Source organism: Sesamum indicum, linkage group LG5 (genome assembly GCF_026168435.1).
Source record: "Sesamum indicum cultivar Baizhima isolate 11 linkage group LG5, ASM2616843v1, whole genome shotgun sequence".
Classification (NCBI taxonomy): domain Eukaryota; kingdom Viridiplantae; phylum Streptophyta; class Magnoliopsida; order Lamiales; family Pedaliaceae; genus Sesamum; species Sesamum indicum.
The window spans coordinates 20,890,773-20,913,870 of NC_142661.1; the positions used below are offsets into that span (position 1 = coordinate 20,890,773).

The following is a 23,098-nucleotide window of genomic DNA, read 5'->3' on the forward strand; positions in this document are numbered from 1 at the left end:
CAAGGACAAATGGAGAAGGTGGAAGCATGAGATAAAAGTAAAGTATTTCCTACCCTACATTGATGACCCGGATACTCTGTCACGGTCACCAACTAAGCGTATAAAACAGGATCAACGGACGAAATTGGTAATGCATTGGACTGATGAGGATGTGCAGGTAAATTTTCATTACATGTACCATTTTGAGGAGAAAAATATAATCATGACTATTTCCATTTTATTTGATAGAAAATTGCTAGGAAGAATCCGATACATAAATGTTTCCAAAAAGTAATGTCTTCATCGGACCGAGAGGACATCATTTGCAGTTATGGAAAACTGTTAGGTCTGATTCATGCATCTATGTTCTGGAATTGTTGGTGCTGAAGCTTGTCCAAACAATTGATTTGATTTATGAATATTACCTTTTATTATAATTATTATATTTTAATCTGCTAACCCACAACCGGCCCATTCCCTGTTCAGTTTCTTAAATTTATTATGGAAGCAACTTGGGAAGATCAAAATAACAAGAAGGACGCAGAGGACTCATCTACTCAGCAAATAGAATAGCTAGGTAATTAACTGAATGACCAAACCAAAAATGGAGACTATCATTGACTAACTTGTATCAAGCTGCTGGTACGTCATATTAATTATTATATAATCCTTCATATGCAATGTCTACAATGCAAATGTACACTGGAAGTTATCTCTTAATGCGATGCTCTTTTAGTAACAAAGGGGCCACCTTCTTTTCCAGAACATGCATGTTCTCTAGCTGGCTAATATGATGGATATAGCATAGGAGAAGGTTGTGTGTTGAATATTGTAATCTCTTTGGAATTGGCTTGTGTGTTTTGAGGGATCCTCTAGGGCTGGAGACACCTAAACTCAACATTCATATAGGGTATGCATGGCATCTATTTAAACTTTTAGGAAATTGTGGAAAAAAGGTTTGGCATTCTTCTTTCATCATACAAAAAAATGGGCAATTGTCTAAGAGAAATATGACAAATTAGGCATCTATAAGTTATAAGGAATTTGGGGCCACAATATGGTTCATTTTCTATTATCAATAAATGCATTAATGCTTGCCTCATTCAATATACAAGTAGCTAGCTAGCTCATCAAACACAGCACTGACACTGGCCAGGAATGGATGGAGAGAATGAAACAAGAACTATAATATTTAGATGGAGTAGTGGATGAGAAATGGAGAATCATGTACATATAATAAAATTCAATGATTGAGAAGACATACATGGTGGGTGAATTATTGGCCACAACGATAATAGTAACGTGGTGCGTCCTTTTTTTCTTTTTTTTTTTTTTTGGGTTTTGGAGTATTGTGAAGAATTCAATTTTGTAATATGGGATAGGAAAGGCCCCTTATAAAATCTGGGGGATAGGCATATATCCACTCCACTCCAGCGCCAGTCCCAGTGCCAGTGGGTCACCCACCACCAATATCTCAATATATTATATTCTTATTTACAAGAAAACTATTCCCATGGAGTTATGTGATAATGACCTGCACTTACCAATTTTCTTATATGTGACCTTAAAAACCAAGGACAAAAGATTCTTTTTAGTTATAAAATTTAATATTTGGCAAATACATTGTCCTTTTCTGAGCTCATATATGTTAGTCAGTGAACCACACACACATAATTAATCATGGATGAAGACAACTAATAAGAGGCTTAATTTAACTTAATATGACAACTACAGACGGCAACCAACGGAAGGATTTTTTTTGTTTCAAGTTAATGACATGAACACATGGTAAAAAACAATATGCATACATATCAAGGTATCCCGAACTGAGAAACTACGTACCAGGGCAAAAAGATTTTACAGAAACCCGGTAATATAATCCCAAATTCATACTTTGGTTTATCTTTCATTTCTGAATCTAAAATACAATTAAGGTTCCCCCTTTGGGGCCTAGCCTAATCTTCTTCATCCGCAATCATTGACAAGTATCAAATTGCTTCCTTATTTCTTTTTCTTTCCCTAGTTACCGGCAACCTGCTGCATTTGGGGGGGTGGGGGCATGAACTAAATCTTCCAGCCGTGGCTTCAATTTCTCTCTCCACAAATCTCGTCCAAGTCCACTTCTTTTCACCTCCACCACCACCAGCTCTTCCGTTAACCGGTTGATCTCTACCATTACAACGTAATTCCAATTCTGCCCATGCAACCTCACCCTCAGTCCCTTCTTTGCCACCCTCATTCCCTCTTCCTCCGCCAACGCCTCTATCCTCTTAATTATCCTCTCCGGCCACTCTGCTGACACAAACATCTCCCAATTCACGCGATTCCCACTGTTACTGAACAAACCCGACAGATCTGCGCCCGACGAGTATGAGATCAAGTCAAAAGCGTTTAGATACCGCGCTTCTTCCCCAGATTCTTTAAATTCGAACTCTCTGTCAACCGGCTGCTTGATCTCCTTGTACCCCTTCTTGAACCACGGGTCATTCAAAATCTCGTGTACCGTTATTCTGGTTTCTGGATTCGGATCCAGTACCCGGGTCAGAAACCTCTTCAGCTCCGGAGAGGTCCATTTAGGGCAACGGAATTCTCCTTTGTAGATTTTTCTATACATGGCCATTAAATTTGTGTCGTTAAATGGTAAATAACCTGCATTCAGAACATACAAAATAACTCCGCAGGACCACACATCAACCTTCGCTCCATCATAGCCTTTCTTGGCAAGGATCTCCGGTGCAACGTAAGCAGGAGTACCGCATAATGTATGGAGCAAACCGTCGGGTCGGATCTGATCCGTCACAGCGCTGAGCCCGAAATCAGTTACTTTCAATTCCCAGTTTTCGTCTAACAACAGATTTTCGGGTTTCAAATCACGGTGGAATACGCCGTGAGAGTGGCAATACTCAACAGCGGAGATTAATTGTTGGAAATATTTGCGGCTGAGATCCTCACTGAATCTGCCTTTCGCGATCTTGGCAAAGAGCTCGCCGCCTTTGGCGTATTCCATTACGAAGTAGATCTTTGTTTTGGTAGCCAGGACCTCGTGGAGGCGCACGATGTGGGGGTGGCGCAGCTTGCGCATGATAACAATCTCCTGCTTAACGTGCGCAGCAAGGTTTCCTCTTAGAATACGCTGCTTGTTGATGGATTTGACGGCGACGCTCTGGCCGGTGCGGAGGTCACGGGCATGGTAGACTTTAGCGAAGGCTCCGCAGCCGAGGAGTCTACCGAGCTCGTATTTTTTGAAGAGATCGGGACTGAGCACCTCGGCGGGGACGTCGCGGCTGGCACCGGCCATGGGGGTTACAACTTCATTGGTGATCTCTGGCATAATTAGATGCAGAGATTGTGTATGAAGGAGGGCGGTGTAACGAGTCCCTGTGTTGCATTAATTGGTGGAACAAATTTTTGAATTTGCTCGATTTTGAAAAAGAAGATTGCGGAAAGGTGGAGTGGGCAAACCCTTACCGGGGGTTTTGGTTATCAGCATTGAAAGAGAGAGCAAATGTGAAGAAGAAATGGAAAAGCAAGGAGGAAAGATGGATTCCAGGCTAAACAAATTAAGAGAAAGAGCTGTTTGTAGCTTAATTTGTACAAAAATATACTTGTCTTCCAAGGCTGATAATCAACCAACTGTTGAGGATAATCACGGGCAAGCCAAGTTAATGATAGTTTCTACAAAAGGACAAAGAAACTAAAACAAAGGAAAGAGGGGAAAAGAAAGAGACAGAGAGAGAGAGAGAGAGAGAGAGAAAGGAGACGGAGAAGGAGGAGGAGAGAATGGTCAGGCATAGGTGAAATAATGCGAAGGAAAAGTTTTCGAGCGAGAGAGAGAGAGAGAATCAAAAATCCTATAGAATAGATGATGAACGGAACTGATGATGGGGCTTAAGAATCGGGATGGGGCGGGGTATCTATTTATTTAAAGGCTTTTCCGAAAAAGTTTTAACATATTCCTTTATTTAATTGTTTTTTATTTTTATTTTTCTTATATGTGATAATGATGCGTAACGTTTTCAAATAAAAACACTTTTTATATATGTATTTTGTTTAACTTGACAGTAAATTAGCAATTAGTAGTAATAAATCCTGAAAATGAGGAAGCCCACCGTCCGTCCACCATACACGTGTTCAAATTAGTTGTTTTCAAGTATAAATTTGATTCACACGTACTACTATTACGTCACTCTCAGTCTCCGTCTCTACCAAGAGTTGAAAAGATTTTTTCTTTTAAAAAACAAAAGAGTATATTTAATTTTATTTATATTTTTTTCCAACGAATGAGCATCGGGAAATATTATTACCACGTACAAAATTATTAATTATATGTAAGCAAGTAAAGTTGAGGGATGGAAATCAGCAAAACAAGGAAATCAAGCATAATTATATTTATTTAGTATTAATTGAAAGGGTGGGGGGGGGGGGGTTAAATCAAATTAAAGTAGTTGAATAGACGTAGTATTGAGTTGAAGAGAATTTCAAAGCAACAAATAACTAATTCCTTATATAAGTTTGCATTATATATATATATATAGTAAAACAAGTATGGTTATGTTTTGATGTTACCAATGATTTTGACACATTATACTGAATTTGGGTATTATATATTGAAAGCAAGATAATAATTGAGAGTTGGACTTGGGCTGGGAGGGGCGTATTTGGATAAAAGATAAAAGAATTGCTGGCTAGAAAATCCCACAAGATATATAGTTCAAATCACACGACATACACATACACGCTAAGAAACTAGAATTTGGAATATATATCGTGTTTCTTATTCAATGTACTTGATGCATAGAAAGATGGAGGACAGATACAGATGATGTAGCAGCACAATAATTGGGCATGCATACATATATATATATGCATGTGAATATATAACTAACTATATATGAAGATATTTGTTTCCTAGAACGGCAGGTGATGAGACTGAGGGGTAAAGGAACAAGATTGTGAAGACGTGGGAATATTCTTGAGATTTCAGAATAGGTATGAAATTGATGGTGCTCCGACTCCGACTCCGACTCCGACGACGCATGGCAATTGTGACTTGTGAGATTTAACGCCTTACATGCATGCTATCTTCATTTAATTACAAACTGAAGCATGTGGAGCTACATTACTCAAATATCAACGTACACCCCATTAACGCAGATATGTTACTCGCAAGCTACCACATTTTCTTACATTTATTATTCCCTTATTATTTGTCCACACCTACATACATATATATATATGTAAATATTCATATAATGCCCTCCACATGACCACATATTACCTTCCTATCACAACATTATTAAATGACAGTATATATATATCTTACCCACAAATTAAAGATCAACCACTCAAAATAACCTAGCTACACCAATCACAATTTTTCTTCTACATATTACTTGTATAATTAACTTGTGTCTCAAATATATATATATATATGTTAATTCAAAACTAATTCAATATTTTAAAAATAACATATTTCAATTGAATAAATACAAAAGTCGGAGGAAATTATGAAAAGTTACTAACACAACAGCGAGAGAAGAAAAAAAAACATGAAAATATTGAAAAAATAGAAGAAAAAAAGGAAAAAATGCATGCCACCCCATATACGAAATATGCATAATACTCCCTGTGTCAAAAAAAATATCAAATTACCCCCTTACTTTTTTTAAGAATAAAGTAATTTACCCCCAAGGCCTGAAAGTAACCTACACGCGCTTTAAGTGCGGTTTTAATTGATATTTTAGAGTAAAATATTATTTTATATTTAAATATAATATATAATAACATTATTATATATAATATTTATAATATATATATATTGTTATTTAAATTTTTTTTAAAAAAATAGACCAACTCCCCCACTCTTTCTTCCTCGTCGCACCCCCCACTCTTTCTTCTACGTCGCACCCCCCAAATCCACCATCACGACCGCCCCACCCCCACCTTCCCCCTCTCCTTCGCACTGCTTCCCCCCCCCCCCCCCCCAATTTTCCCCTTGCCCATCTCCCCCCCGCCCCCCAATCCACCATCCAGCCGTCGCCTAACCCCCACCTTCCCCCCACCAATTGGCCGCACCAGCCCCGCCCCCTTCCCCGTCGCCGGGTCAGCCCCCCCCCCCCCCCCCCCCCCGCCACCCAAAATTTCCCCCTTGCCCGCCCCCATTCCCCGTCGCCGGCGTTGCCCCACCCCACCTTCCCCCTTACCCATCCGTCTGTCTCTTTCTCTTTCTGTATATATATATATACACATATACATATATAATTTTAAGTAATAAAAATATATCACAAAAATATTTTTAATTAAATTTTATGTAATTTATATATATTATAAATATATACTTTTAGTCTAGACCGTAGATCAAATTTAGTTTAATTTGGACCATTGATCTTGTTAGTTCAATTTAAGCCTTAGATTCAGACAGATCCAACGACTATTAAGAAGGATGTAAATATAATTTTATAATTAAAAATAAAAAATAATTAATAATAGCGCCTGAATGACATGAAATCGCGTGAGGGACTTATTTGCTTTATTATGAAAAACATAAGGGAGTAATTTGCTATTTTTTTTTTGCTACAGAATAGTAATTTGCTCATTTCGTATAACAATGGAGTAATTTGCATTTAACCCGAAAAAAGTGAAAATTTATTAAAAAATATTATCGTATCGTACTGGACTCCTACAATTTAAGGAGAGAAGGGTTTCCGATCAAAACATACACATGCCAACGTAAGCCGTTCCGAACTTCCTAGAGCGAGTTTGATGTATATCTACGTACCTACCTTCTGTATGTATGCATGATGATGGTTGATGAGAATATATGCTTGTTCAATCTAAATTGGCTGATCATCGATAGATGAGGCCCTCCACCCATGTCTCTATTCCTGTCACATAATTAACTACTCATATATAACACCTAATAATTAATATAGACTAGAAGATTTAGATTGTCTTCTCATTCATAAATTTGAAGTTGAGAATTTCAATAGAATTCATAAAATAATACTTAGATAATTTAATACTACCTCATATTCAAATTTTTGATTATTGCTCATTTTTAATTATATTTTGAGTTGTTATGGTGAATTTGAAGTTTCTTTATACATATATATATAGATTATAAAAGCACTTGTCTTAGATTTTCTTTTCTTTTCTCTTTTGGCTAAATGTAGCATTCAGAAAAATAGAGGAAAGTGTGTTGACCTAATAATGGAAATTAAGGACAATATCCACGAACACTAAGCATGGCTTGCACAATTGCCAACAAATGCGGAGTGTCCAACCAGCCTCAAGCCTGAAAATAGACGCAACCAAATGTACATGCATGTGTTATTATTATTATTATTGTTTTTTAAAAAACAAATTGACTAGATAATATACATCAATATATTAATTTAATCAATAAACTCGCATTACAATAATTGAGAAACTCATATTACAATAAATTCACATTAAATGAGACAAATATACAGTATAATATATAAATTACTTATTTAACTAAAATAAATTACTCATACGTTTAATGAAATTCAAACCCATAATTTTAAATATGGACCACTATACTAAAACATTACCCATGTTATCTTGTTGAGTGAATTATTAGAAAATATTGTTACAATTCTCTTTTTGTCCCTTATCATTAATTCTCTATTTTCATTCATGGATTGATTAATCTGTCAATCAATAATGCGGCAATGATAACTTTTGGTGTGGGGAATGTGAGGATATATAAAACTAAATGTTGACAAGTTAAGATAATTTGAATTCTTGTATTTGGAAATTCTATAAAATATTAAAATATATTAGAAAATTTAAGTTTCATTTTTAGTGGGTAGAAATTAAACTAAGGTACTCATATTGACTCTAAATTGGAAAAACATGTCTTGGCTTCATTAATTAATTAAGGCCATGTATATGTTTTCTCGTGGATTCATTAATATTTAGTTGCCATTAGTTAATGTTTAAGTATATATATATATATATATATGTGTGTGTAAAAGTGTGTGTTCAATTACGTATATACGTGACATATGTAGATAGGAGGACAGACTGACTAATGTGTATGTGCGAGCTGAAAAAATATGAGTGGCACTTAATCGCCTAGAAAAGGCTACAACAATTGAGAAGGGGCGATTGCGATACATGATAGGAAATGCCTTCCACCCACGCAACCCCAACCCCGGCCCCAGCCCCAGCCCACACATAGTCTTGTTATATAGGCATCTCTCCCTTAATCTTTTGGCAATCATAATTATTAAAACTATGTGAAATCCTTATAATATACAAATTTAAGATACTTGAACAATAATTATTTATTAAAATGAAGGCCAGGAAAATATCTTATTATAAAATATAAGAGCCGGTAAGAGTTTTTATAAGTATAACCAAAGTAGTTTATATATATAGTCTTCAAACTTTACCAGACAAATCTTACAATCAAAACTTCACTCATACACCATCCAAAAAATAGGGGACAGGTTTGAAGCCAAAGGTGAGCCACAGCCAGCCATCTTTCTAGCAAATTTATGTCCACTAAAGTAAAATGATTAATCATCAGGAGCCTACCCCTACCGTAATCAACAATCACCAATCAGTTTGGTTCTGGTTTTACTTTTAGTGTGTTTCAAATCAATCAACATTTACATCACAATCAACTCTATCTTATCTCAACAAACCCTATTACTCCAACTACATATACTTGGCCACTTTTACAGTGAATTATATAAGTCAGTACGTATGTACAAATGATGAATTGGTTGAAACTTTAAATTGAATTCGGGTGAAATGAATATGAGGTTGATTAATAGAGAATGGAGTGGAGAACCATCCCATCTAATACTTATCCGGAATTGAATTTCTCAAGGCAATTAATACATATTCATATTTCTAATACCTAATAATTGATGAACCAATGATCAATAATTATAAAGTAAAATAATAATAATTCAATATATAGGAATGGTCCACGTGGCTCAAGGGCCTCCACATAATTGGTCGTCATCTTCAATGACTCTTCCTATTCAAATCTAATCTTCTTGTCTCTTCACATCCTCTCCTTTCACACTCTATTACAATATTCTTTCTTCTCTATTAATTTCTTCACCTTTTCTGCGTGTGAAATGTTTGACACCACACCACGCCACAGATATTCCCGCAATACCAATAGCTTGAAACGCGGCCACTCGGTGTCTCACTACTCGTCCATTAGAGCACGTATAAAGTTATGTATTTCAACAATTTCCTTTTGTTTTTTTTCACTATAAGGATTATCACCATTAATTTCCCTCTTTTTTATACTAACAATCAACAAAACTTGGGAACCTATATATTTATGATTCTTAAGTAAGCAACACTGTCCTTATCAAAATAACTATTTCTAATTACTGATACTTGAATTATATATGACATTTTTTCAACCCTACTTCTTATAATTGAATAAGATGTGGGTTTAATAAGAAATGACCAACTTTTTCTGGAATCTAAAAGATGTGGAGTTAATCTTATTAAATAAGACTATTTGGATATGAACTTAAAATGAATTATGATGTGTGTTTCTAGTTAAGAGTCCATACAATTATTTGTATTTAAGTATTTTAGTTAAGACAAACCCGTTGGTTCTCATGTTAAATATATTATCATCATTATTATGTACATACATGAATAAATATTGATATTGGGACGTCATCATCATATTCGGATTGCTGTGTGAATAAGTCGGGTCTTCCAATGACTTAATATTAAAGAACGTTATAAAGAAATATTACTGGGGAATATTCTGGGAAGAATATGTCTGCAAATAATGCAATTGGCCAAAATATAGCTTTTGATCCGGACCTTGAATTTGAGTGATGGAAAATAATTTAAAAACTGATATTTATTTTGATTTTAATGAAAAATACTAAAGAAAATCTTGTTCAACTGTTGATATATATATATATATATATATCATGTTGGTCGAAATTAGCAAATACAATTCAAAGGGAAAATATAAAAGTAATTTTTATTTATGTTTCAGCTAAGAATAAATTCAACTATTATCAATATGCCACAGATATTCTAATAGTTAAAAAGTGCTTCTTGACCCTAAGGTCAAACTCATCAACACATTTTTTTAGCTTGAGTTCGAGCTCCACTGGGGTATCCTACTTTTGTCTAAAAAAAATCTATGCAATAACTTGTGTCATTTTTTGTAAATCAACTAACCTTTTATAAAAATAAATAAGTCTTACCAAATTTATAAAAATAAAATAGAAATCTTACAAAATTACAATTTAAAATAGATTACATACTATGTATCTTGGTATAAATAATAACTCACAAACAAATATAATAATTATAAATTAATTGTTAGAACTTCTTAATAATAAAATTACAAGAGATTATAAATTGATATTGAAATATAATGTAAACTATATATGCATCATATTAAATAACTATTTACTAAAACTTTTTGTCAGAACTTATCAAATTATTGATTAAGTTTATTTTTATATAGAGATTGAATAATATAAATAAAAATATTATATTTTATTATTATCTAAAAATAAGATATGAAATATTGATTAATAATCCTAATATATAGTGAATTTTGAAATGAAGTTGATATAATATTGAATCTTCAGTTTAATATATAAAAATACTTCAAAATAAATAAAAGAACATAGTAACATGAAAGAAAAATGATAGCGAGCTTGAGAACAAAAAGTTTTTGGCTCGAGCTTGAGCTTGAACCAAACTTCAAATCAAATTGGCTCAGGGAGCTCGCAAACCAGCTCGAGTCACCTGCCACCCTACCTCCACGTCCCAAAAATTTGAAAATCACATATTTAAGAGTTTACTTTAAATTCACGGGCTTGGAAAATCTATCTTCTATTTTTTGGACGTGTGTATTGCTCTAAAGAGGCGATGTTCTTCTCTCTTTTTACCAGTTCATCTTTTCTCATAGTATTTTTCTGATTTGGGTCTTCTTCAAGTCTATTTCAGCCTCTATATATCTAATAGGAAAGATTATCATTATTTTTAATTTCTTTTTCCAAACCCTTTTTCCAATTAGTCATTTTGCTTGTCAATTTGAAAATTTCTGTGATTATTTTTTGTTTCTCTCATTCGCATTGCAACTATATGAGTAGAAAATAATGTTGAAGTTATCTCGAAGAGGGGATGGGTCGATGCCTCTTCAAAAACTCAAGGAATTCGCCTCAATGTCTCTATCAGAAACGAGCGCCAAGGCGAGCACCTCAGCTAGGTTGATAGCCGAGGCAACGTTGGCTGAAGCATCCCCCACCTTGACACACTTGCCTCTGCTAAGGTGATCCAGGCAAGCCCTCTTGACAGGGGTATTCATACCCATTTGAAAAAAAGACATAAATAACCCTCTAACAATATTAAAATACCACTGGAGCCCCAGGATCTGTGCTTTCGATCTCGGGTCGGATCGCTAGACCGAACCTGCTCTAATGATCAGAGATCTAGATCATAGATCATCTAACAACTCATGATTTAAGATGACGCCACGTGAACCAAAAGGTGGGCACATTTAGTCCTATAAATACCCTCATTCCACAATATTTATGGTTAGACATATTAATTACTTGCTACCTCATTTATTATTTAAGTCGCCATTTACTATCTCAAACTTAAGCTGACTTAGGCATCGGAGGGTTTTCGTCGGGAACCATCCCGGCTAGCGTAACGTACTTTTCTCTTCTCATTGACCACCAAAATATGGGATAATCATATTATATAGCGGATCACTTCTCCTTGGGAGATCGCATCATACTGGATTGGAGATCGCCATCCCTTCGGAGATCATAGAAACGACCCAAATCATTTGGTACCGTTTGTGGAAAATCTGAGAAGACCACTCATATTCTGAGATGAAAGGGACATCTAGGAGATACCATACATTTGGAGGTGGTGAGGAGACCCCTCAAAGGAAAGGTGACCAAATAGTTCAACTGTCAAGTGATGAGCCGCAATGATTGATATAGGAGGCAGGTAGAAATGCATTAGAGGAGAACAACTACCTCAACAACAAGAGAACCTGAGAAAAGCGACAACAATTCAAATGAAAAGAGGTCGAGAGGGACCCAAAAGAAATGGCGAGCAAGAAAGTGTTTAAGAAAAGCCAAAAGATAGAACTTTCAGACATCGGATCTAGTGACAAATGGTTAAGGATAGAGATCGAGATCGCAAAGAGGAACATAGAAAGTTGAGGTTTGAAAAGATGCTAGAAGTACATAGCCTCTAGATCAACAAAATTAGTTGTATACACAGGGATGAGGTGAATATGATGAAAAATGGTAAGTGAGCGAGGCCTGAAAAAGACTTAAGGAATTAGAGATCGAGATCGCCAAGAGGGACATAGAATGTTGGGGTATGAAAAAAAAAAAAAAACCTCACAAGTCTTTATAGAAGTCGCGCACTTCTCATGGGATCGCCCTAGTATTTGAAAAAGATTCTTTATGGAGGTCGTGCACCTCCCATGAGGTTGTGCTAGTATCTGAAAAAGATTATATTCATGGAGATCGCGTACCTCTCATGAGACGGCATTATTTGTCAGAAAAAAACTAGTTGAAAAATCTGAAAATGATTATTGACATGGATGTTGCGCACCGAGGTCATGCTAGTATCTAAAAAAGATTTTCATGGAGGTCGCGCACTGAGGTCAAGATCGCATTATTGTTTGGAAAAGACTAGCTCACAAATTTGAAAAAAAGATTATCTTATGGAGGTCCGGGTAGTATTTGCAAAAGATAATTTTCTTGGAGGTCGCACTAGTATTTGAAAAAGATTATATTCATGGAAGTCACCACCTCCCACGAGATTGCATTATTGTCTGAAAAAGATTATTTTTATGGAGGTAGCACACCTCCCATGATCTGTAGCGCCCCCTACCCGTTACTTCTAATTATCACTATTTTATCCTTACTTAGTCAATCGAGAATAAATATCAATTTTTATTCAATATTTTTTTGTTAATTTCAGCAATTTAGTGAATTTTGACTAACGGGTGGACTTATTTGTTAAACGAAAACAAACTTCACGAGTGCTAGATGTAATTTCTTAAATTATTGCGAATTTAAATATAATTACACCAAATCCAAAAAAAAGATTGTAACTATCCCTATTTATAATTGGAGTATTGGACATATATAGAAAGTGAATTGAAAATGTGATTGGCCTTAATGTAGAATATGGTGAAATATATCTATTTTTTCTACTTAAAAAAAAGGGCAAAAGACAATTTTCGTCCCACAACTATAGGCCATTTTCATTTTAGTCCCGTAAGTATCTAGGGTTTCAATTTGATCCCGTAAAACTGAAAAATTCGCAATTTCAGTCCAAATTTCGCTGAAAAATTTTGTGGGTCGCCGGAAAAAGTCACATGCGATGCATGTGACTTTTAAAATTGGGGGCTCGATCCTGATTGGCTGGAGAAGCTGATGTGGCACATATGTGGAAATTAAAAAAAAAAAAACGACTGACGTGGATTAAAAATCGCCCGCCAGTCGCCGCCACCTTCTCTCTTCAATTCCACCGCCGTTACTTGGAATTTCTGGCCACCACATATACCATTCAATTCGCCATATCAAGGAGAACAAAACCCCTCAACCAATTTTGAGATCCCACCACGACAGCGACTGGGCTTTGAAATTGACCGCCGCGGACAATTCCTGTCGATTCGCCGGCGACAGGACGACCCACGATCGCGGATTGGTACCATTGGATTCGTCTCCTCACTGTGGTTTTAATGGGACTAGTCTCATCCATTTTCATCAACTAGGTGCAAAGATCCATCGTTTTGAAGATCTCGGTCGTCGTCCGCCGCGACTGCACCTTCCGCCGGCGTATTCTCCTTCGTCTGAACGAACCACCTGCTCGGAATACCATCGTTGAACGCCTCTCGTTCTGGCGAATCTTTTGAGACCAGTCCCATCGATTTTGGTCACCTCTGTGCAAAGATTTGACGAAAGCCATCCTCCGCCTTTGCCGACGGTCGCGAGCTCGATTTTTGTCATTTTTTTTTTTAATTTCCACGTATGCGCCACATCAGCTTCTCCAGCCAATCAAGATCGAGCCCCCAATTTTAAAAGTCACATGCATCGCATGTGACTTTTTCCGGCGACCCACAAAATTTTCCGGCGAAATTTGGACTGAAATTGCGAATTTTTCAGTTTTACGGGACCAAATTGAAATCCTAGATACTTACGGGACTAAAACAAAAATGGCCTATAGCTGTGGGACGAAAATTGTCTTTTGCCCTATTTTTTAAGTAGAAAAAATAGATATATTTCACCATATTCTACATTAAGGCCAATCACATTTTCAATTCACTTTCTATATATGTCCAATACTCCAATTATAAATAGGGATAGTTACAATCTTTTTTTTGGATTTGGTGTAATTATATTTAAATTCACAATAATTTAAGAAATTAGATCTAGCACTCGTGAAGTTTGTTTTCGTTTAACAAATAAGTCTACCCGTTAGTCGAAATTCACTAAATTGCTGATATTAACAAAAACATATTGAATAAAAATTGATATTTATTCTCGATTGACTATTTACTAACTTATTGCAGGTTAAACAATTTGTTTCCGATTAAACTATCCTTATAATGGTGAAGATATACCTGACCACATGCATTCTTGCGTGAAGACGTATAAGGACAATGTAGTCATCAAAATATTTATCCAACCTGTAATAAATCAACAATAAGTAATCGGGGGTAAATACAATTTTTTTGTTAAAATTAATAAATTTTGCTGAATTTTGACTAATAAAAAAATTTATTTATTAAATAAAAACAAACCATAAGAGAACTAAATGTAAAATATAGAAAATTTAAAAATCTAACTGAATCTTAGGGAAAGAGAGTGTCCAACGGGCTTATGCTACATTTAATATAACAGTGCAGGTATTTTTGGGGGCCGAATAATGAGGTCACCCCACACATCGACATTCAAGATTTAGTGGGACCCACCCACGGCCCCGGTCGGACTTTGTCAACTCCTCCGCCAAACCTCAAACCTCCAATCACGCTTTTTGCGGCCTCCTTCTTTCCTCCTCCCACAGACATTCTCTTTTTCTTCATGGCTTATAATTGTTGTTGTTATTACTTTGATAAGTTTGAATCTCTTGTCCGAGGAAAAAAGAGAGAGAAGAGAGAAAAGGAAGATGAATGACGCAGATGTCTCCAAGCAGATACAACAGATGGTGAGGTTCATTCGGCAGGAAGCCCAAGAGAAAGCTAATGAGATCTCCCTTTCTGCCGAGGAGGTCTTTTCCTCTTTACCATTTCAATCCTTAAATTCTTCAAATTTACTTCTTTTTCCGGTTATAATCGTGTGATGAATAATTGTGCACACCCTCATTCTTGTGCCTTAGGAATTCAACATTGAGAAATTGCAAATAGTTGAAGCTGAAAAGAAAAAGATCAGACAGGACTACGAACGCAAGACCAAGCAGGTGGAAGTTCGTAAGAAGATGTAAGCTTCTTTATTCACTGTCCTTCATCAATTAAATGAACATTCACTTCTTTTAACATGACTAATATTCTCTTGTTTGGCTGATGGGAATTGGACTTCTATGTTTCTATTCCTTATCTGCGCATGCCTCATATGGCTTACTCCTAAAGGAGAGGTCAAGTGTGTTTTTTCTTTTTTCCAATTTCGAAAAGCAGGAATTTGAGTTTCACGGATTATCAATATTAGACAACATGAAACTCTTGGGATTTGATTTAATATTTTGCTTTGTTATGCAGTGAGTACTCGATGCAGCTAAATGCATCACGTATCAAAGTTCTTCAGGCCCAAGATGATGTGGTCAGTGAAATGAAAGATGCTGCAAGTAGGGAGCTTCTTCGAGTTTCAGATAACAAAAATGCATATAAAGCTCTTCTCAAGGGCTTGATTGTTCAGGTGCCTACAATGAATGTTTTTCTACTTCAACTTGAATGCATGAATGGTGTGACAAAAGGAATTACATGATCTCTAGTCATAATATAGTATCCTCTCTGCAACTGAAAAATCATGGAATCTATAAAGATGTTGGAGACCCTGCAAATTGTTTCCCTCTAGTGTCAAGACATGCAACTTAAACCCTTTATGATCATCAAAACCATCAAATTTACACCCGCATGGTAAATGACATAATTCCCATGTAATTAACCATCTTATCATCCATGTATTGTCAAATACTTATGGACCTAAGACCTTTAACGTCATGCTATCTTAAAACCTAAACCCCTTTTACATTCTTGCAATTCCTTCTAACGTCCTGGAAAAATACAATTGCAAGGAACAACACCACCATCACTTGGAATATAGCTTTTGCAAGTGAAATATCATAATTTTTATTTCTTGTGATTACTGATGAGGTAATTAGTTATCAAGTTTCACATTTTTTACGTGAGCTTTTATGTTGTGTTCTTTTGTTTAGACCAACTTCTTGCATGAACCTACACTAGAACTTGCATTTTATGTCAACATACGAGGGCGGTTCTCCAACTCCAATGGACCTTGGCTAAATTGCATGCTACTCTGCTGACCTAATGATGCTTGATATTTCAGAGTTTACTACGGCTGAAGGAGCCATCTATATTGTTGCGATGTCGGGAGATGGACGTAAGTCTTGTCAATTCAGTTCTGGAGGATGCAAAACGTGAATATGCTAAGAAAGCCAAAGTACAGGCCCCAAACATTACAATCGATAAAGTATACCTGCCACCACCTCCTAGCAGCAAACAGCCCCTTGGTCCCTCTTGGTAAACGTGATGTCCTTCTATTAAGTAATAAACGTGATATGTTGCTTTATCTCGAAAAGATCCCACATCTTTTACATGATTTTTTTTTATTCTTATTATGCATGATATTTAGTTGTTCAAGTTACTAGACTTGGTTATATTTTTCGCTGCAGCTTTTTCTCTGCTGTGATGGCTAACGCTTTACAATATGTGCTTATGGAAACTCATTCTTTACATCTATAACCTTAATAATCTCTTCATACCTTTGTTCTTTTTCTTGTGTTTTATGAGGTGTCTGTTTGATGTCTCATATATATATTCCTCATATTTCTGTTACGTTCATGATCGGAAAGCTCTGGAGGGGTAGTTTTGGCTTCACAAGACGGGAAGATTGTATGTGAGAACACCTTGGATGCTCGACTAGATGTCGTCTTTCGGCAGAAACTTCCTGAGGTGTTGCCTTTAGAATCTTACATCTGTTATGAAAATCTAAACCAGTGAATACTAATTATTCATATTTGTTTCGGATGAATATTCAAGGCATTCAGCTATGCAACATTGTTAAACACTTTTCTCCGTCATAATTAATGGAACTGCATGCAGATTCGCAAGTGCCTGTGTGGATAAGTGAGCAGGAGATCAACTCTGGCTGCTGTAGTTGCGATAAGTTAAATGATAACTCTTAAAAGTGATATGTAGCTGAGATGATTGGCTGACCAGCAGATGTACATTCTGGATCATCATCTGCAGGGTTTTGTCGTTTGTGTCGATCTGGTTTCATGATAAACTGGATGTCTGAATTTTTGAATAAATGAACTTGGTGTAATACTTTTACCTATTAACCTCGTTGGCATATTCACTTTTTCGAATCTTTTTTTGGTGTGATTATCCTAGGAACACATGTCGAATTATACTTGGGAAAGAGAAGTAGCATGATATCTCTGATTCACGCATCCTTAAAAGCATGGCTCTCGTTTTTTTGTGAGCTTGCGGACTCGAGTAATTCCACCTGCTCGATTGCGTCCCCCCTTTTCTAATTTTTAATTGTTAATCGATACAAATTGAGACCCTAATCTGATCTAAGATACATTGATTCTGAAAGTGATGAAGCTATGTTCAAAATCTTGTGTTTTTAACTGCATGACATCTATTGCAGGAGTACGGCAGTGAAGCTGAATGTGTGGTGTGGATGGAATTATTTCATTTTCCTTGTTTCTTGATTTGATTATCGTTCATGAAATAACTAGATATACCTTCATAATCAATTCAAACTGCAGAGTCAAGAGAGCACCCTGTAATATATGTTGTCTGCACTAGTAATGTCTAAAATCTGAACCACAATCATGCATGGCAAGTTCAAAATATTTTATAATAGAATAACTCATATATGGGAAATTCTAACTCTTGATTGCGTTAAGCAAACAAAAATGCAGCATCTGTGGCAACTTCGCAAAGACTAGTACATATACCTCTTAATATGCATACAGAAAAGTAACTAGATGCCAAATATAACTCAGTGGAATCGGCATTATCAAAAGAAAACCAACACTAGAAAAGACAAGAATCTACTACTGCTTTTGTTTGTCCTCCAGTAGTTGGTCAATAGATGAAATATCAAGTCATGCCACTCAAAGCCCAGCTAGAGCTAGGGAGTTCCTCTAAAAAAACAGCTCTAAATGACATAAGCTATACTTGAAAAGAGATGCACAAGAAGGTAATAACCATTGCATGCCACCATCATCTTATGATGCTAGGGGAGGACACCTGGACATATCCTCAAAAATTGACTGAAAGTCACACATATAATAAGCAATGAGCTTCCAAATAACAATGCATTACAGGAACTACTAATCCATAAAATATCACTGTTAAATGATACCAAACAAGCTTTAAAGACAGATCCAGATGATTATCTCTTATAACTTTAGGCAGAGGAAACGAAGGAATGAAAATAGGAACAGAGCAACAAACATAAAAACCTCTCCACTAGAGCACAACTGAAGAAATGAAAATAGGAATACATGCACCAAACACAGTGATCAAAATACAGCCTCAACTTGCAGCGGTAAATTTAGCATAACGAGGTGGATGGATAGATCCAAGATTCTAACAAGCCCTACACCCACGAAGCCAAAACCAAACCTTACATTCATCAGTCCTCCCAGAATTTACAGATTACATTACCGGGACAAAGGGCAACTGCATGGTCAATTAGCGAGAACTTGTGCCTACTTCTTGATCTATATGTACAGGTGACACAACAAAATACTTACAATATCAGACTTGTCAGTGCTATGCTGTACCAAAAATAACATCTCACAATAAATCAATCAAATGAATGGGCTTTCACGAACTGACATAAGAAAACCTAGTTTAAACCAAATATATAAGAACCACTTTCTTCTTTTCCTTTTTCTTTTCTAGCATCAGTGTCCGCATTCTGCTAAACAAATTAAGTAAGTAATATGGCATCTTTTTAACCTTTAACTCATGTATGATTAAATTTAGTCAAAATCAATGGTTTAACATGCTATATTGTGGGAAGCTGCAAAATGGAACTTTTGAAGAGCCTACGTATACTAGTTCCCATTATTTGTTAGTTCACATGGAATACTAGAAATGTGTGGCAATGATCAGATGTTCACATGATGAAATAGACTACGGAGGATACAAATATCCGAGTGACTTCTGTATCTATAGTTGTTGGAATCTTGTGCTTGCACAAGACCAAGGATGTTATCAATTTGAAACAGGGTGTATAGTACGAGTTCTTCAACTTAGCAAAGCATATAATCCGTCCGTGAAAAACTTCCAAGCCATCAAAGAGGAAGGAAAGCCCTAACACAAAAGGGAAAGAAACACCCATTCTAGGGGAAGCTCTCACCTTTCCAATTATATAAAGATGTGAGTTTGTTATTTTTATCTTGGACATTATTTATTAGATAATGCATAGTTTTATTAATTAATATAATAATGCAAATCATTGTTTTTTATTTTAAAAACACTTGCCTGCACCGCTTCGCTCTTATATCGTTCTTTATAAAAAAAAAAAAAAAAAAACACTTTCCTATGTGCCTTCTATTACAACAACACAATGAAGTTGTTAAAATATTTACATGTGTATTTTAATAATACACATGGCTTGTAGTGTGACTGGTGAGAGGCACGAGCCTGTGATTCCAAGTTTGAATTTCAATGAGAAAGGACCTTTTGTTTTCTTATCAGGCCGGCGTATTTGTTTGGAAAAAAATAAGCCCGTGTGTGTTGAGATTTGTGTTAACGGGTCGAGGCCCAATATCTACATGCCATATGTGTTAAAGGGACGAGGGGCAGGCATGGAATTGAGCAAAACTGGAATTGGGGGATCTGAGAATTGAGACGTCAGTAGTCATCGTTTCCATCGTCGTAGAAGCCAGAGACAAAGAGGAAGCAGCAATTATTATCAATGGCGCTAGTATGGTTGGAAGCAGCGCTGCCGCTGGGAATAATAGCAGGAATGCTCTGCATTATGGGAAATGCTCAATATTTCATCCACAAGGCCGCTCATGGCCGCGTCCGTACCTCGACATCCAGTTTTTTCTTTTTTCTAAGAATCAATATCAATCTTTTATGATCTATTTATATATGCTGAGAATTACAACAATTGATGTATGACAGCCCAAGCACATCGGCAACGACGTCTGGGACGTGGCTATGGAGAGACGCGACAAGAAAATCATGGAGATGCTCTCTTCGCCTTCCCCTTCCAACTAGCTTCGGTGCTGCCTCTTTGACTTTGCTGCTTCTTTTTCTTTTTGTTCCTTTTCCTCTTTAGATCTTCTGCGCTTATGCAATTTGGATACCTATTTTCCCACGGTGCATTTTCTTTTAGGTCTTTCCAACTTATCCTGACCGGCCGCTAAGCTAACCTTTTTTCCTAAAACAAAGGTGAATTTATGAGGGGGACGCAGAGCCCTATGTTGATCCCCCACCCCACCCAACCAATTCTCCATTTTGCATCTAGCTTCAGTAAATCTGATGCAGAAGGACACTCTTGATCAGAAATTTAGTCCTGCAGACATATGTGTTTTGCCCAGAATAGAATTGTTTACTTAAAGTTAAAATGTTTGTGTTTTGAGTTAGGAATGACTTCAGAAGACTTACCATTGTGGGGGGGGGGGGGAATGATTGCTTTAGGTTTTGTATAAGTTATCTCCAAACTCAATGAAGTACTTCACTTCCCAAATAAAATTATACATGCAGCATTTTCATGTTGTTGAATTTGTTTATAGACTAATTTATCCTGAATAACTCAGTCTCTTCTCTCTGTTATGCTTTTGTCCGTCTGTTCCATGTTTAAGGATACAGAGTGGGTGGAACAGATTGTTTAAATTCTTGATCCATATAGTTCTCTTCAAATGACATGGGTATTTAACTTCTTGTTATTTGAAAATTTATAAGGTTCGGGGGCTTAAGTCGTTCTAAATACAAGTACATTCAATTGAGCACCTTCCTTCGAATTTACAAACTAAAACACATACTCAAAAGGTGTTGTGAGATCGCAACCGCATGTCTCCATGTGAATCAATACAAAAGCGACTGTTTTATAAAGGTGGTTTCATGTTTCTAGTTCTGTTTAAAGTTTCTCCAGTTATTTTTGTCAAAAGAACTTCACTACAAGTTGTTTAGAACTATATATTATAATTACTTTATAATTATATATTAAGCGTTGGTCTCCCTTCAACTGTTGGAATTTGGTTTGTTTGCCAAGATTGAAAACAACAACTAAAGCTTTTACGAACAGCATGCTCACACGTATCTTCTAATACTTTTGTGTCTTTTTGCTGCAACCATTGTGCAACTATCATTTGTCATGGTTTTTTGTTTCATAATGCCTTCACTCTGGTTTTTTGTTGATTCCAAGAGAAATGATATATTCCTCTCCTCGTCTGTGGAACTTTGCATGTCCTTTAGTGACAACAAAAACACAAAAAGTGTTCCATAATTTAGCTAAATCTTGGCATTTTCATTTTTAAATCCAAAATAACAACTTCAAGAGACAAGAAGTTCTCTGACAGCGCCAAGAAACGCCTTTATGTCTTTAAAAGAATGAATATAGTTAAATGATCAGAATGTGATGGCCAAACATTCACCAAAATCATTCTTTCACAAGTCCAAGCATATGCTACTTCTTTCTTGTTGGACTCTCCTGATACCATATGATTTCAGCCCCTCTGACTGGCATTGTAACCAAGAAGACAGAGAGATGTATTTCCACTTTTTTTCTCCAATGAAATGGAAATCAAGGTTGGGGGGATCTGTTTTTCTTGTAGTAGAGGACTTATGGAATTTGTGCTCTAAAAGTTCCGATATTGGTAAGCATTTTGCAATCTTCCACAAATTCAGTCTCTAATGAGCTTTAAGTTAAGCTGGATGCAGATTCAGTTGATTTTTGCTCAAGAATGTGCCAATGTGAGGATTGTTGGACTCAGTTTCTATACACTGATTTGTTTCTGATTTAGTTATTACTAAGAGTTTTTCTATGCTGTATGTCTGTTAATTCAGACTCTGGCAGAACACAATCTCTTTTAAGAACATTTTCATTTTATTTTTGCTGTGTCTTTGTTTTGGGTATTGCGCCTCTGTTTATGCGTTTACCATTATTCTGCCGAATTTTGTGGATATGTTTCTTTTGAAGTTTCACTTATATGTTACCCTGTTGTGGCGATGCAGGTATCCGAGTTTGAAGGGCTTGCTTAGAAATAAATGATGTGCAAGGCCTGTCAGTTTACTTCTGTATGAAGTCTTATGAACTTGTCATTTCCTTCTCTTTGTGGCTTTTGTACAAGAACTATGATTTTGGGGGTTATACTTGATGCAGATAGTCTGGACCTGGTGAATGATAAATGCATGAAAGGCATCTATTCTGAATCTTTATGACATTGTATTTAAAAATCTGTTTTTGTCAACATAACAGTTTTCTGGGGCTTTTGTGTTTGTTTGAAAGATTAGTGTAAAAGCAAGACACTAACAGATGATCTGGAGCAACATAGGTAGAGCTCATTGAAAAGGGGCAATTAATTCAACCATAAGATGGAAGTACCCCTGTTGGAATGTGGTGCAAATGTTATCTAATTGACCAAGTCTTTTAGTCAAATAAAAGACAGTTGGGAACTGAACCATCTTGCATACCTCTCAAATCAGACATCTAGTTTAGCCAAGTTTTTAGCAAACAAATACGTGAGCTAAATAGATGTAAACCTGAAGGGGGTAACGCATCACAGATCAATTGCTGAAGTTGACAGAAGCATTTCAATTTTTCAACAGAAGGCTGCTCCAGGACTCCTTGGGGAATTTCGAACTATTTGCACATACTGAATCCCCTTGTTCTTG

General features: G+C 36.2%; 3 protein-coding genes across 3 annotated transcripts; 2 read left to right on the forward strand and 1 right to left on the reverse strand.

The window, feature by feature from the left end:
- Nucleotides 1–1,716: 1,716 nt before the first annotated feature.
- Nucleotides 1,717–3,887, reverse strand: LOC105161612 (CBL-interacting serine/threonine-protein kinase 14). Its single transcript, XM_011079349.3, has one exon. It carries the CDS (start codon nucleotides 3,308–3,310, stop codon nucleotides 2,003–2,005), a length of 1,308 nt encoding a protein of 435 aa, XP_011077651.2. The 5' UTR covers nucleotides 3,311–3,887; the 3' UTR covers nucleotides 1,717–2,002.
- An 11,134-nt stretch (nucleotides 3,888–15,021) lies between these two features.
- Nucleotides 15,022–17,644, forward strand: LOC105161496 (V-type proton ATPase subunit E2). The gene is made up of 6 exons (XM_011079195.3): nucleotides 15,022–15,261; nucleotides 15,370–15,470; nucleotides 15,746–15,902; nucleotides 16,554–16,747; nucleotides 17,080–17,179; nucleotides 17,330–17,644. Exons 1-6 carry the CDS (start codon nucleotides 15,160–15,162, stop codon nucleotides 17,351–17,353), a joined length of 678 nt encoding a protein of 225 aa, XP_011077497.2. The 5' UTR covers nucleotides 15,022–15,159; the 3' UTR covers nucleotides 17,354–17,644.
- Nucleotides 17,645–20,051: 2,407 nt separating this feature from the next.
- On the forward strand, nucleotides 20,052–22,694 carry LOC105161495 (NADH dehydrogenase ubiquinone 1 alpha subcomplex subunit). The gene is made up of 3 exons (XM_011079193.3): nucleotides 20,052–20,279; nucleotides 20,384–20,484; nucleotides 22,439–22,694. The coding sequence occupies exons 1-2, from the start codon at nucleotides 20,172–20,174 to the stop codon at nucleotides 20,477–20,479; spliced, it is 204 nt and encodes a 67-aa protein (XP_011077495.1). The 5' UTR covers nucleotides 20,052–20,171; the 3' UTR covers nucleotides 20,480–20,484; nucleotides 22,439–22,694.
- Nucleotides 22,695–23,098: the final 404 nt, after the last annotated feature.